This window comes from Camelus ferus, chromosome 23 (assembly GCF_009834535.1).
Source record: "Camelus ferus isolate YT-003-E chromosome 23, BCGSAC_Cfer_1.0, whole genome shotgun sequence".
NCBI lineage: Eukaryota > Metazoa > Chordata > Mammalia > Artiodactyla > Camelidae > Camelus > Camelus ferus.
Genome location: NC_045718.1, coordinates 22,777,314 through 22,791,405, shown reverse-complemented (window position 1 = coordinate 22,791,405; position 14,092 = coordinate 22,777,314). Strand labels below are relative to the sequence as shown.

Genomic DNA, 14,092 nt, shown 5'->3' with positions numbered 1-14,092 from the left:
GCAGAGCCCTGAACCAGAGGACAGGTCTCCCAGTAGGAGGGCCATTGTTGGTGGCTGATTTAAAAGCTCACGGCAAAATCGAGAACTTACCTGGGTGATAATGGTTCTAAATATGCATAGCTTTCTTTGCTTAGGTTCATTCTTTCTTTTTAGTGAGCTTTAAAGTGTTCCTTCTGTATGTTGGTGTCTCCCAATTACCAGTTTTTCCACGAAATACGTGGGTTGAGACCATGGGATTTCCCTTTTTATGACTTTGATGAGTTAAAAATTACCCCCTTGAGGATGAACTTGATTGAAGCAGGGTGGCGTGGAGGTTCACGTGCCTTTGTTTGACTTCTTGTAGACAGCATCTTCCATGGGAATGAAGAAGCCTTGTACTGCAATTCACACAACAGCCTGGACTTAAATTATCTAAATGGCACCATCACCAATGGCAGCGTGTGTAGTGTCCACAGCGTCAACTCCCTCAGCTGCTCCCAAAGCTTCATCCAGGCTTCTCCTGTGTCCTCCAACCTCAGTATCCCCGGGAGTGACATCATGCGGGCCGACTACATCCCTAGCCACCGGCACAGCGCCATCATCGTGCCATCTTACCGGCCCACCCCCGATTATGAGACAGTCATGCGGCAGATGAAGAGAGGGGTCATGCACACGGACAGCCAGAGCCAGTCCCTGCGAAACCTCAACATCATCAACACCCATGCCTACAACCAGCCCGAGGATCTGGTGTACAGCCAGCCCGAGATGCGGGAGAGGCACCCCTACACCGTCCCTTATGGGCCCCATGGGGGCTACACTAACAAACTTGTTGGTCCATCGGACCAGATGAACCCAAAGAATACCACGGTGCCGTGCAAGCCGGGGGCGAGTGCCATCTCACACACGGTGAGCACCCCGGAGCTGGCCAACATGCAGCTGCAGGGCACCCATAACTACAACACAGCCCACATGCTCAAAAACTATCTCTTCCGGCCGCCGCCCCCCTACCCACGGCCCCGCCCCGCCACCAGCACCCCAGACCTCGCCAGCCACCGCCACAAGTATGTCAGTGGCAGCAGCCCCGACCTAGTGACCCGCAAAGTGCAGCTGTCAGTGAAGACCTTCCAGGAGGACAGCTCCCCGGTGGTGCATCAGTCTCTCCAGGAGGTGAGCGAGCCCCTCACGGCCACCAAGCACCATGGCACGGTGCACAAGCGCCACAGCCTGGAGGTGATGAGCAGCATGGTGCGGGGCATGGAAGCCATGACGCTGAAGTCGCTCAACATCCCCATGGCCCGCCGCAACACTCTCCGTGAGCCGGGGCCGCCCGAGCAGGTGCCGGGGAGCCACGAGGTCCCGCAGCTTCCCCAGTATCACCACAAGAAGACCTTCTCGGACGCCACGATGCTGATCCACAGCAGTGAGAGCGAGGAGGAGGAGGAGGAGGCTCCAGAAGCCGTGCCCCAGATCCCTGTGCTCCGGGAGAAGATGGAGTACAGCGCCCAGCTACAAGCCGCCTTAGCCCGGATCCCAAACAAGCCCCCGCCCGAGTACCCAGGACCCAGGAAGAGCGTGAGCAACGGGGCGCTGAGGCACGACCAGGTGTGCCTGCCTCCTGCCGTCGCCAGGGCCAGGGTCCTGAGGCACGGGCCGGCCAAGGCCATCAGTGTCTCCCGGGCTGACCAGCTGGCCGTCAACGGGTCCTCCCTCGGTCCATCCATCTCAGAGCCCGACCTGACGAGTGTGAAGGAGCGGGTCAAGAAAGAGCCCGTGAAGGAGAGACCTGTGTCCGAAATGTTTTCCCTGGAGGACAGCATTATAGAGAGAGAGATGATGATCCGGGTAAGTGGCTTCCTCTCCCAGGGCGTCTTTTGAGGGACAGTTAAGCACACTGGTTTACTCGCCACCTCTAGCCCCTCTGCTCCTTTCCCGTGATTCGAGCCTACATCCTATCAGCACCGAAGAAGGCGTGAGACTTCTTCAGGGAACATGGTAGGGATTTAAAAAGCACTTGGCTTTTAAACAGGTAGTGTTTCACTTCATAAAACTTTGCTCTCTGCACCTTCGAATAAGCCTTCCCTTCTCACTCATGGCTTCTCATAGGCGTGCTTGGGCGAAGTGCTGGGATGGAGGTAGGACCTTGCAGGTTGGTGGTGCTGAGATCAGTGTGTGGACTGGCGTTCAGTGGTGGTTCAGGGTCAGACTTCTGATTGTACGAGCTGTTAAGAGCTCACCTTCCTCCATCTCCTGGTATTTCGGTTTTTTCAGGGGAAAGCATCTTTCCCTCCCAATTAGGTATTAAAAGAGCAACATCCCTTGAGAGTACAGCCTTCCGTGTAGATCTAGTTGTCAGGATGGCGCACAGTATTGACTGGACTGCGATTGACCAGCTTCATTTTCAGATCTGCTTTCAATAGGTGTTTAATACAAATTCAACAGGCAACTCAGAAGCTTACTGCTGAGCTTCAATTCACCATTGAGCTTCTTCTATCAAGAATTCATACACATGGATGTGAATATACGCATATGTATTTATACACACACACTCTTAGAGCATTTGAAGATGCCCAAAATATTAGACATGCTAGCCCTTCTTCAGTGTATGTCATCTGGAAAGACGGTTGTGGTCTCACAGCAAGAGGGTGCAGGTGACAGATACATACACAGAACAACAAAGTGAATTAGCTCTTACTAATGAGAAAACGGCTAGATTGTAGTTGCTACTTTAAAAAATATTTTACAGCACCATTGCTGCTTGTCCTGGAAATTGTTCACTCCCTTAAAAAAATAAAGAATCATCTCATTGACTTCTTCTCTGCCTGCACCACGTCTGTACTATAAGGAAGCCAGGGCTCATTTTAGGAAATCCAGAGCAGTTGTAACTTAAAATCTGCTTTGATAGAGTCCACTAGACTCTCTTCATGTATAAGTCTCCCCGATTCTTCAGTGGGAACCAACCTGTAAAAATAGTGAAGGGCCAAAGTTTTAAGGAAGCCAAGTTCCTGGGTTTAGGAACCTAATCCGTCACGATGTTACTACTTTAGACAAACCTTAGGAACATTCTCGGCCTCACAGTTTTGGCCGTCAGTGGAGTATCACTAAGAATTCAATCCAGGCATAACTTTTTCCACTTTTGCAAACCTAGAGGGAAATGGCGAAAGATGTGCTTGTGCCTTTGACAAATAAAACCATTTGGCTGGAGGATGGAATGAAATGCGGAGGTGGGCGCCTTAGGGGAGAGCCTGCCGAGTTTGGGGAAAATAGCCATAAGTAGAAAGGGATTTTCAGCAGTTTTTGGCCTCGGGCCCTTTTAACACAAGTCAGCATCAAGAACCCATCGGTCTAGGCATTCAGCTTTGCTGTCTCCCTTGCTAATGGATATTTATTTATTGCCGCCTATGTGGTCCCCTGGCCTCACTTTTGTCATATTCATCCTGTCTTGTTACCCACATTAAACAAAAGCCTGTAGCCAGACTCAGGGCACTGGCTCCCTACATAGAGCTCTGTGCGTTATCACAAAGGAGCCAGGGCCTTTTCCACTGTTTGTCCCAGGTGCCCTCCCGTCCCATCCATTTGGTAATAGTGAATAGCTGATTTTACCCCTTAACTTGCAGTTCAGGAACAGCAATACCCAACCCTGATGTAATTTTCCCACAAATCCTACACACTCAAAACTCAAAGACTGCCACTTGGCTGGTGTCCCGGCCTCAGAGTATGACTCAGAGGTTCCTCCAAGAGCCCGTGGTCCCAGTGTGCCAGGCAGGATGGTGACCACGCCACGGCACTGAAGCTTGCAATGTGTCTCTATCCATTTTTTTTTTCTTTTTATGAAAAAACTCACCCCAATGCCATTCCCACATCTCAGACACCTTTCTGCCCTCCCCGCCACGGGTAGCCTTTGCCTGACTTGTTAGGAACGGATAGGAGAAGGCTGTCGGGGCCTCTTGAGGATAAGAAAGCAATGAGAACATGTAACCAAGTGGGAACTGGAGGCGGGCAGCTGTGGGGAGAATCTGCCCTGGTTCTGGAGCCACTGGTCTGCATGTTGGATGATTCAGGCCTGTGGTCTTGATGGTCCCTCCTCCTGGCTCCTGGAAGACATTCATTTCGCTGTTGCAGTTCCCTAACCCAAACTTGGGTGCAGGAAAGAGAAGAGGCCAAATCAGATCTTTGTGTGTTTTTTGTTTCTTGAGGAGTGGGGGGATGGATGGGCGGAGCTAGGTTGGTTGGTTGGTTGGTTGGTTGGTTGGTTTATTGACTGATTTTTACAGAGGTGCTGGGGATTGAACCCAGGACCTCATGCATGCTAAGCATGCACTGTACCATTGAGCTATACCCTTCCCCCCAATCAGATCTCTGAATCAATTATTTTTTAATCTCTGGTAGGAGAGATTAAATTTAATCTTTAAACTGATAGGATAAGTGGGGAGGAGCTAAGAGAAATAGTTTATCACTGGGGTTTCTGTTTTCACTAGGGAAATAGTTATCCTTTTCTGAGAAAGGCGAGTTAGTTCCTTTTTGCTTTGGGCCCCAGTAGTAGGGTCACCTTATGGTGCAGGCGGGAAGGAAGCAGGACTGTTGGGAGGAACTCAAGACTTTTTTTTAAAATTATTTTCTGAAAACTTTGCAGAGGACAGAAACAGATTCTCAACTAAAGGAGATAGCCTGGGTAGAGGAACTCTCCCTCCTAACAGCAATCTAATACGTAGGCAAACAAGCAAGCAAATAAAACCCCCCAAATTTAAATCTAAAACTACCAAGATCTGCCTGGGGTTGACAAACCAGGGCCATTCTTCTTCTTGTTAATGGAGGTACTGGGGATCGAACCCAGGACCTCATCATGCATGCTTGCATGTGCTCTACCACTGAGCTGTACCCCAGCTCCCAGGGCCATTCTTGCGTATTATACCTTTTAGTAGCTGAAAGTTTATCATTATTTTTCTCACTTTCGCACAGTTAATCCTCCTCTGAGATACTCCTTTTGTTTGTCTGTGGGGTTGGCCCTGTCAAAGGATGAAGCATCTTACTGACAGCATCGCTCACAAAGGCCAGGGCTCCATTCTGACTGTAGGCGGCATTGAGTGCGTGACAGCAGGCAGGGAGGGGTACAATGCCGTCCCCTGCACCCACAATTAGAGTAATCCACTCTGCCATCTACCAGCACCATGCCTCCACCAAGACACTTCTCTGGGGAGTACATTTTTATATGACAGACTAAGAAAAAAAAAACAAAACTAAAGGTTTAAAAAGAAACCAGAGGTAAGATGACTCCTTCATCTGCAGCAGCCAGAGGAGCCTGCAAGTTGGTTTCACTTCCATCTGGATCAAAATCTTAAACTCTGTAAAACCCACCTGTTTGCATGCTTTATGAAGTCCTTCTGTTCTTCTAAGACCAAAGTGTTTGGGGGAAGTGCTCTTACTGGCCTGCCTGAAGTGGAGACTGTTCCCAGCTCCATCAGTTTAGAGGGCAAGAGGGGGAATAGACCAAACCACCAGGGCCCCGACGGATCGGTGTCAGAGTGTGCAGGTGAAGACAGAGAGCAATCAGAAGGCCACCAACAGGGGCCAGGCATTAACATCCAAACCTTCCCCTCATGGTCTGCTCGGCCCCCAGACCTGTATTCTCCCACAGCTTGGGCACACCCAGTGGTGCCCCACCAGACTCCCTGGGAGCTGTGGTGTCCGTGCCTTTGGGTCTTCTGGATGAATCATGAAGGGTGACTTACTCCTGGTGGGGCTTCTCAGGTGGCCCCGGGCTTGGGTATCAGTGAGTTTGCTAAAGCACATTACCTCATTCTGGGGCTGATGTCCCAGGGGCCAAAGATTCCACACAGGATTGACACCCCAGTCTTAACCCCTCTCAGTGGAAACTTAGGAAGGTTTTCCTCCATTTATGTGTGTATCTAACCTCTAAAGAATGCAGCAAACAGTTTTAATAAGGTTTTTACCATTTAATCTGCATAAAAGGTCTATCATTGTGATTGAATATGATTATTCATGAAACTCCTGTCTTTTCCTTGTTCTGTCTTCTTTCGAGCCCTTACCTCCCAAAGTGTCTTGCTGGGACACTGTTTCTTTGGGTGCCCTGTGGCAGTGTGTATGTGTATAGCGTCTTTGCTTCTATTTGTTTGTTTGTTCATTTGTTCCTCCATTTTTAAATAAAAGCTCAGGAGTCCCGGAGAAGCTGGCTTTCTCAGGCGCAGTGGGAATAATGGGAAAGCTGTGTTTGAATTTGCCCTGCTAATGGTGATTGTCTGCATTCCTTGGCTGGGGAGTTACAGATTTGGGGAGATTAAAACACATTCCAACATTCTCCTGGTATTACAAACAATGAGAACATGCCTTTTCTTGCCACAAGAATCTAGAGAAGCAGAAGATGGCAGGCCTGGAGGCGCAGAAGAGGCCACTGATGTTAGCAGCATTGAACGGACTCTCGGTTGCTCGGGGCCCAGGGCGGGAAGAGAGTCGCGTTGATGCCACCCGAGTTCCCGTGGACGAGAGGGTAAGCACTGGGCTTGTCAAACATGTGACTCCTTCTCTGTGGTCTTAGGATTCCAACGCTCCCTCCTCGCCCAGACATGCCAGCATGAAGGTTTGTTTGATGAATTCATTCTGCAGTTTGAAGATTAGCAAGACCTGGTCTGTGTTGTATGAAATCAGTCCTTTCCCAAATCTCATGTTTCTTTGTCAGGTTGGTGCAGGGATGCCCACCTACCGACCCCAGCCCCTAACAGGCTGTGTGGCCTTGGTCACGTCACTCAGTGTCTCTGGGCCTGTTTTGTCTTTTTCCTTTCTTTCTGTTTTTTTTCCCCCATAAAATGAAAAAGTTAAGCAATTGCTATAGCTTTTAATTTCTATGATTTTTGTGAACAACTACCCTTAATTAGGGAGTGATTATTTTATTTATAGAATTCCTTTAATATGCTGACCCCTTGTTTGGCTATAAAATATGGCTGATTTGTATAATTGTTAGGGTAATGCATGGTGAGAACTTTGGTTTTGAAAAGCAAAGAGGTTGCATGGTTGTGTTTTAGAGATGAAGAAAGGTGTTCCTTTAGTTTCTGAAATTACTGTAACATTAAACAGCTATGTAAATCAATTTGAGGGCCAGTAAGATTAGGGTTTTAGTTTCTGTCAGTATATATGAAGCCTTAGAATGCTCTTAGAGCAAGAAGGGTCTTTAGAGGGATCATTTAATCCCATTAATACCATGTTAGCGTAATTAGTAGTTTGGCCATGGGAAAAGTAAAAGAGGAGGTGTCTAATCCTCAGAGCTAGAGAACCGTGGACCAGTATCGTCGTAAAATTTGGCTTAATGAAAACAGCTATGTAAGTGGAGAAAAGGATGTTTGGATAATTACCAGTCTCCTGATCACCTGAACTTTACACCGAGGCGTTAATAACAAAAGTGCCGATTTTGAATTTCAGCCCCTTGCCTGGCCTTACAGATCTGTTCTGCTTAGGGTCTGAGTGAGGAGGAAATTTTACTGGACGAGAGAAACGAGCCGCATGGTGAAATAATGACCGAATAATCAAGCATTAATTGTACATCTTTGAAACTACTTATGAACACTCTCCTCGCAACTGTTTCAAGAAATCTGGTGGTTTTGTTGGCGTGTCGGGATAAGACAGTTCAGAGAACTGAAGATCCATTTCTGTTGCAGTTCAGAACCCTGAAAAAGAAGCTCGAAGAGGGAATGGTGTTCACAGAATACGAGCAAATTCCAAAGAAAAAGGCAAATGGCATTTTCAGCACAGCGGCTCTGCCGGAAAATGCTGAGCGCAGCCGAATCCGCGAGGTTGTCCCCTATGAGGAGAACCGCGTAGAGCTAATACCGACCAAAGAAAATAACACCGGCTACATTAACGCCTCCCACATCAAGGTGAGAAGAGGGGGTGTGTCGGGAAGGTTGCTTGAAGATTGCTGGGTTGACGGTAAAAAATTCAGGGAGGGAAAAACATACGGGCTGCCACTGTGCATCTTGGCTTGTCCCCAAACCCCGAGGGAGTATTTTTGAACTCCTGTGCTTTTCTTAGTCAATGGGAAGGCTGTGCCTATCCCTGCAGAGAAGGAAGCCCAGCAGCCCCAGGGGAAAACCTCAGGTCAGCTATTTCCGAAGCTTGCTCATTACAGAGGATTTAACTTTTTCTCACTGTCAGTTGTAGCTCTCCCTCAGACTCACAGGAAAGGCTGAGGATTGTCCCTTTCAGTTTGTAACTCACAGATGATGGAGACGTTGGAAGTCACAGACATGGCATTTCTGTTACTGGGGTTCTTTTAATGTTCGAGACCAACAGAAATTTATCGTTTCTCCCTCGTAATCCTACTGGTTATTCATTTTATATATGCATAAGTCCCAAATTTGCATGCTATTTAGAAGAGTGGGCTAATTTAGACAAACCATTAAGGTGTAGTTGATTATGAATCTTGCACGATTTGCCATATTATTCAAGGTATTAGGATCATTAAATCTTTGTTACTATTTCAAGTACTCCAAACCTTCATTAGCTCAGTATTTCATAGACTAGGACATTAGGGCTGTACACCAGAAACTGACACATTGTAACTGACTATACTTCAATTAAAAAAAATTAGCCTAGCTGTACTTCAGTTAGAATTTAGAATTATGGATACATGTGTGCATGCAGTTAAGTGTTTCCTAAATAGCCTGCCTTCCTCAGGGTCCCTAATAACAGAACGTATTTGTTTAGAGTGTCACCGTTGCTCTGACCCCTGAAGTAGGGAATGTACTCCTGTACTAGTGTGAAAGCAGCTGTTACAGGATGCTTTTCACAGTACAGCATTCACATTAGTAGTCTGTTATGATCAGTAATCTTAGAAAACTGTCCCTGGTCTTGTCCAGGGTTACTTCCTCTCTTGGATTTTTCAGCTGTAGCTGAATTACAGGAAGGTTCCTTTGAGCCTCCTAAGTGTAGCCAGATATCTGGCCCATGTGTCAGCCATAACAGTTTTGATACAGAATATGGAAAGTGTACCATAGTTGGGTGTAGTAATTTTGTTCACAGAGCATAGATAACCATATCTATATTTTTTAAATGTCAGAAAGTCCAGTCAAAAGAAATATGATGGTGCAACTATCAGAGATCATAATGCACATTTTACTCTTATTTTTGAGAGTGAGAACTAACACAATAAAAACTGAGCCCCAGGAAAACTGAAGGAAACTGACAGTGGTGAGTTTCCTGGGCTTAGTTTAGATTAGGAAACAATGACCAAAATAATGTACTCAAACAAAGATAACAGATCACACAGCTGCTTCTTGCTAGAGTGTCTGCAAAAATCTTCCATAACTGTAATATGCTATCTTCTTTTGGCCAAATCACCTCCTCCATTTTCCATCTGCTCTCTGGAAAAAGCTGTCACTCTGCGCCCACTGGGTGCTGTTAACAGAAGCATTCCCTTCCTCCGTATACTCCGAGGGCCACGTTTCATCTTGTGGATCAGGGTTAGACATGAGTGCATTTAACAGACCCAAAGAGCTTGCAAGAACTTGTCCTTGTATTTTCGGAGTAGAGTTGTATGTCTGGCCAATGTTTTCTCCCTGGGTTCCGAGCAGCCGTTAACACAGAACAGAGATTTATCTGCTCCAGAGGTGAAATCACATCTGTGAAAGCTACCTCAGTAGCATTGTTTGTTGTGTTTTTAGTGCAGTTTTTAATACCCCCCCTGTCAATACTTGGAATATGCTGAAAGGCCCCAGGCAGCAGCATTCTCTGGAAGTATTTATGGTTCCTATATGTTGGGTGCCAGAGAGGCTAATGTTTAAAATCACAGTTCCACAGATAAGCCAAACTCCCCGCCAGCCAGCAAGTATATGAATGTTACCTCCCACCAGTACTTGGAAAATGGGTTTTGCCTGCCAGCTTTGACCTAAACATGTCTTGTGTAACAAGACAATAACTGACATTGTTTCTGTTTGAATCAAGTTGGTATATAGTTTCATAAAATAAATGAGGGAAAACGTTTCAAACAATGATCACTTCATTGCTCCTAGAACTATCCAGAGATCTGCACCGGGGAGCACATAAGGGGGCCTGACTTTGCAATACCGAGACCCAGGCCTGGAGGGAAGCCCAGGAGGAACCCCTCCAAAGCCACCATCTCATCCTGACAGCATGACCTTCCACCCTTGGGGCACCGCTTCTTATGTATCAGTCTCTGCTGCTGCCATTTACAGCTGCAGAATTATCCTCCCAAGATCACCCTGGGCTGCATGGGGTAATCATTTCGTTTTCCAAAATCAGCTCATGACTCCAAAGTTCTGCTGGATGCTGTGGCACGAGGGGAAGGTCACGATGAAACACCACCTACTGGTGGCTGATGTGCATCCATAGCGCCTCTGCCGTGCATGGCACCGCAGCGTGGCAGGCACAACAGAGGTTTACGACACACGGCTTATCAGGACGGTGGTGGAGAGACATTGCTCCTGAGGGGGTGTTATTCCGCGGCAGACTTTTCTATTATTTAAACAGACGCCATGGAGTACTGTTTCTCAAACTGTGGATCACAATACAGCAGTGGGGTGTGGAATCAATGTAGTAGTCAGGACCAGTCTTTTTGTTTTTCATGAAGGGAAGCCTGCTTTTTTGTTGTTGCTGTTGGTTGGTTGGTTGTTAACGGAGGTACTGGGGATTGAACCCATGTAATGCTAAGCACGTGCTCTACCACTAAGCTATACCCTCCCACGCCCCAGGACCAGTTTTGTTTTGTTTTTAATGGAACAGACTTGAAAAGAGGAAAGAATGGCATTTATCAGTACATTGCACATTGGAAGCATAACTTATTTCTGTAACAAATTGTTAGGTTATACACACGTATATTCATGTAATATTGTGTGTATGGATATATATGTGTGTGGATATATAATGTATATATATGTTTTTAATATGCACTGGTTTGTTCCTAATTACTGTGGGTTGCAGATCAGAAATGATCAGGTGCATTTTAAGAAGCCTGAATGGCAAAAAGTGTTTTCCTGTGAGAATGTGTCACTAGCCATCCATGGTCTCGGGGTGTTGTGAGGTAGCACTAGCACATTTGGCCTGAAAAATATCATCCAAGGTTGTCAGGTGGATCCAAAGACCCATGGTCTGCAGGTAACTCTGTCCCAGCTTTAGGGTATATTCAACGATGCTTTCCTTGATTTCCAGGTGGTGGTTGGTGGGGCAGAATGGCACTACATAGCCACTCAGGGGCCCCTGCCGCACACATGCCATGACTTCTGGCAGATGGTGTGGGAGCAGGGAGCGAACGTGATCGCCATGGTCACCGCGGAGGAGGTAAGCGGAATGGAATGGCCATCCTGCCCTCTGTTCCCGGGGGAGGTGGGGCCAGAAGATGGGCTTTGTGTCCCTGACTTAGCTGCCCCACCCTCCTTCCTGCAGCGTCGCATCTCTGCAAGTCCTTTTCTCTTGGACAAGCATCTCTTACCTCTCCTTGCTTCCACATAGGTTTGTTTTGTTTTCCAAAGATAATTTATAGTTGTGTCCCCTTTTCATCAGCTGTTAACTCTTTTCCTTGGATTACCATGAACTAAAATCAAACAAACACACAAACAAGAACGAAACTTCAGTTCGGCCAGCTCACTTTTGTGTGCCAAACCCAGCAGTGATCTCTCCGCTGGAGTCTGAGAACTCTGGGCCGCTCCGGGTAAATCAGTGCATATTCCCAGCCCCGGGCACGGCCAGCTCACGTGCAGTCATGCTTATCAGCTGAAAAGAGACCAGAAGCTGTTGTTCCTGGAGAGATCTTTGGGGAGAAGAAAAAAAAAAAAATCTTTTTCTTCCTTTGCCAAGTCAAACACAGTTTTGCTCTTGTAACTAGAGATGTCTACGTGGTGTTACAGAAATGGGCATATGCCCCCAGTCCTAGATAGAGCAGTTTGCTTGGAGCTTGCTGTCTGGGGGGGGGGAAGAAATTTTGTTTCTTCTCTTGTCACAGTCTCCTTTCTTTTTTTTAACCACTTCCTTTTGTTCCTTTGATTAAAGTTTAACTTATGTTTTGAAGTCATTTAAGGGACAGGCTTCATCTGTTTGTTTACCATAACTATGGTGTTGCATACCCCTTTCCTAACAATTTTAAAAGGGTGGGAAACAGAACTGAAAAAAAAAAAGTTATATTCCCTTTATTGACTGTTCTGAGCAGCTGCTTTTGAGAACAGCCCGTTAGAAAGGTAGTGGTGGATGTCTCTTTAAAGCCAGTTGTACGTTTCTAGGCTGACCTGTTTGACCTTTCCACAGAGAGTAAATGCTCCTCAAAATCTCTAGACGAGTTTTATCACCTTATGGAATTGTATCCTTGGAAAGTATTCACTCAGCTTAATGCAGTGTACCATCATCTGTGCTGGCCTTAGAGGCATAGTGGTAACCACACCAGGCATGATCTTTGTCCCCAGGGGGCTTACATCCTAGTGGGATTTTTGTGAAGAGTGAACAAATCAAGTAAGTTCAGATAGTGGTTAAGTGCTGTGGGAAAAAAATGAAACCAGGTAATGGGATGGAGAGTGACTGGGGAGACTTTAGACTTGGTGCAGCATCTCCTCTCTGGTAGATGCTGTGCGATGCTCCTGAGTCAGTGACTTAGAAGCCATCCTCATTTTCCTCTGTCCTCAGATTTTAAGATTAAGAGGATAAGAGCTTCCCCTGACTCATTTCCTATTTCACCTCTATGTGTGTGATTCAGGAAGGCGGACGAACCAAGAGCCACCGATACTGGCCCAAGCTGGGTTCCAAGCACAGCTCAGCCACCTATGGCAAGTTCAAGGTCACCACAAAGTTCCGAACAGATTCCGGTTGCTATGCAACCACAGGCTTGAAGGTCAAGCACCTTTTGTCTGGGCAGGAAAGGACGGTGTGGCATTTGCAATATACTGACTGGCCAGATCACGGCTGCCCAGAGGATGTCCAAGGATTTCTGTGTAAGTTTCTTCTTCCCATTCAGGGTTTCACCAACAGTATCAGTGGTGTTATCAGTTGGAGGTGAAATGGAAAGAGAGGATACTTTCTGTTAAGTGGTAAAAGTATTAATTGTAACACTGACGTATGTAATTCTTCATATAGTATGTGTAGAACAGAGGAGACTAATACATGCCCTTTATCGTCGTCTCTTTACCTTTTATGCAAATAAGCTACAACTCTGGTAAATGAATTGGTTCTACCTTCATTTAAACCTTTAGCTACTCAATAAATAATTATTCTGATAAATGCTACTTATCTGAACCCTGAAAACATTATGCTAAATAAAATAAACCAGAAACAAAAGGACAAATTTGATAGGATTCTACTTACATGAGTTACCCAGATTAGGCAACTTCATAGAGATAAAAAGTATCACAGAGAGTGCCAGGGGCTAGGAGGAAAGGGAATAGGAAGTTATTATTTGATGGATACAGTTTCTGTTTGGGACCATGAAAAAGTTCTCGAGTTGGATAGTGGTGATTGCACAACACTGTGAATATACTTAATGTCACTGTGTACTTAATGTACACTTAACGTAACATGCACTTAAAATAATTAAAATGGTCAATTTTATGTTATGTGTATTTTACCACAATAAAAAAAATCAGCAAAAAAGTTAAAATTAAAAAAAAACTTAAAAAATTTCTCATGGAGGTTCATATCTCAGAAGCCCTGTATCTCCCACAGCAGTAAGTCCCAATCAGTATCTTCTCATACCTATGATTAAAGACACTAAAAATCACTGAAATCAACTTGTAGTATTTGAAACTACATTTCTGGATTCATTAATTTTTTTCTCAAGATATGGTTATCTTACATAAAAATTCACCCAGATTGTATGTAGTACTTTACTTGAACAAAGGCCAAAAACTGGGTGTGTGCCCACCACATACCAGGCACCGAGTCAGGCTCTTAGAATGCAGGCAGAGATGAAACAGTCTTCATTTCAAAGGCACCTGAGGTCTCATGAGGAAGGCAGGTCCAGCAGATCTGATGCTGTCATCTACCTTCCACTGCAGCGCCCCCTTCCTTTTCACAGACTTGCCTAAACGACCAGCACTTGTGGGAAACCCCATTCCTTCCTTGCACAGCTAGGAAGGAGGCCCAAGGATTCCCTGCAGATTTATGATACCTG

General features: G+C 46.0%; 1 protein-coding gene across 4 annotated transcripts in view; it reads left to right on the top strand.

The window, feature by feature from the left end:
* PTPN14 (protein tyrosine phosphatase non-receptor type 14) overlaps positions 1-14,092 on the top strand; it is a 161,767-nt gene that overhangs the window by 133,000 nt on the left and 14,675 nt on the right. For all 4 annotated transcript variants that reach the window (XR_004314476.1, XM_032466470.1, XM_032466471.1 and 1 more), the window contains exons 13-17: positions 344-1,821; positions 6,338-6,481; positions 7,644-7,862; positions 11,152-11,280; positions 12,683-12,917. Coding sequence is in view for 3 of the 4 variants with exons in the window: in XM_032466470.1 (XP_032322361.1) it covers positions 344-1,821; positions 6,338-6,481; positions 7,644-7,862; positions 11,152-11,280; positions 12,683-12,917 (2,205 nt within the window). In the remaining variant the exon portion in view is untranslated. The remainder of the gene's footprint in view (positions 1-343; positions 1,822-6,337; positions 6,482-7,643; positions 7,863-11,151; positions 11,281-12,682; positions 12,918-14,092) is intronic.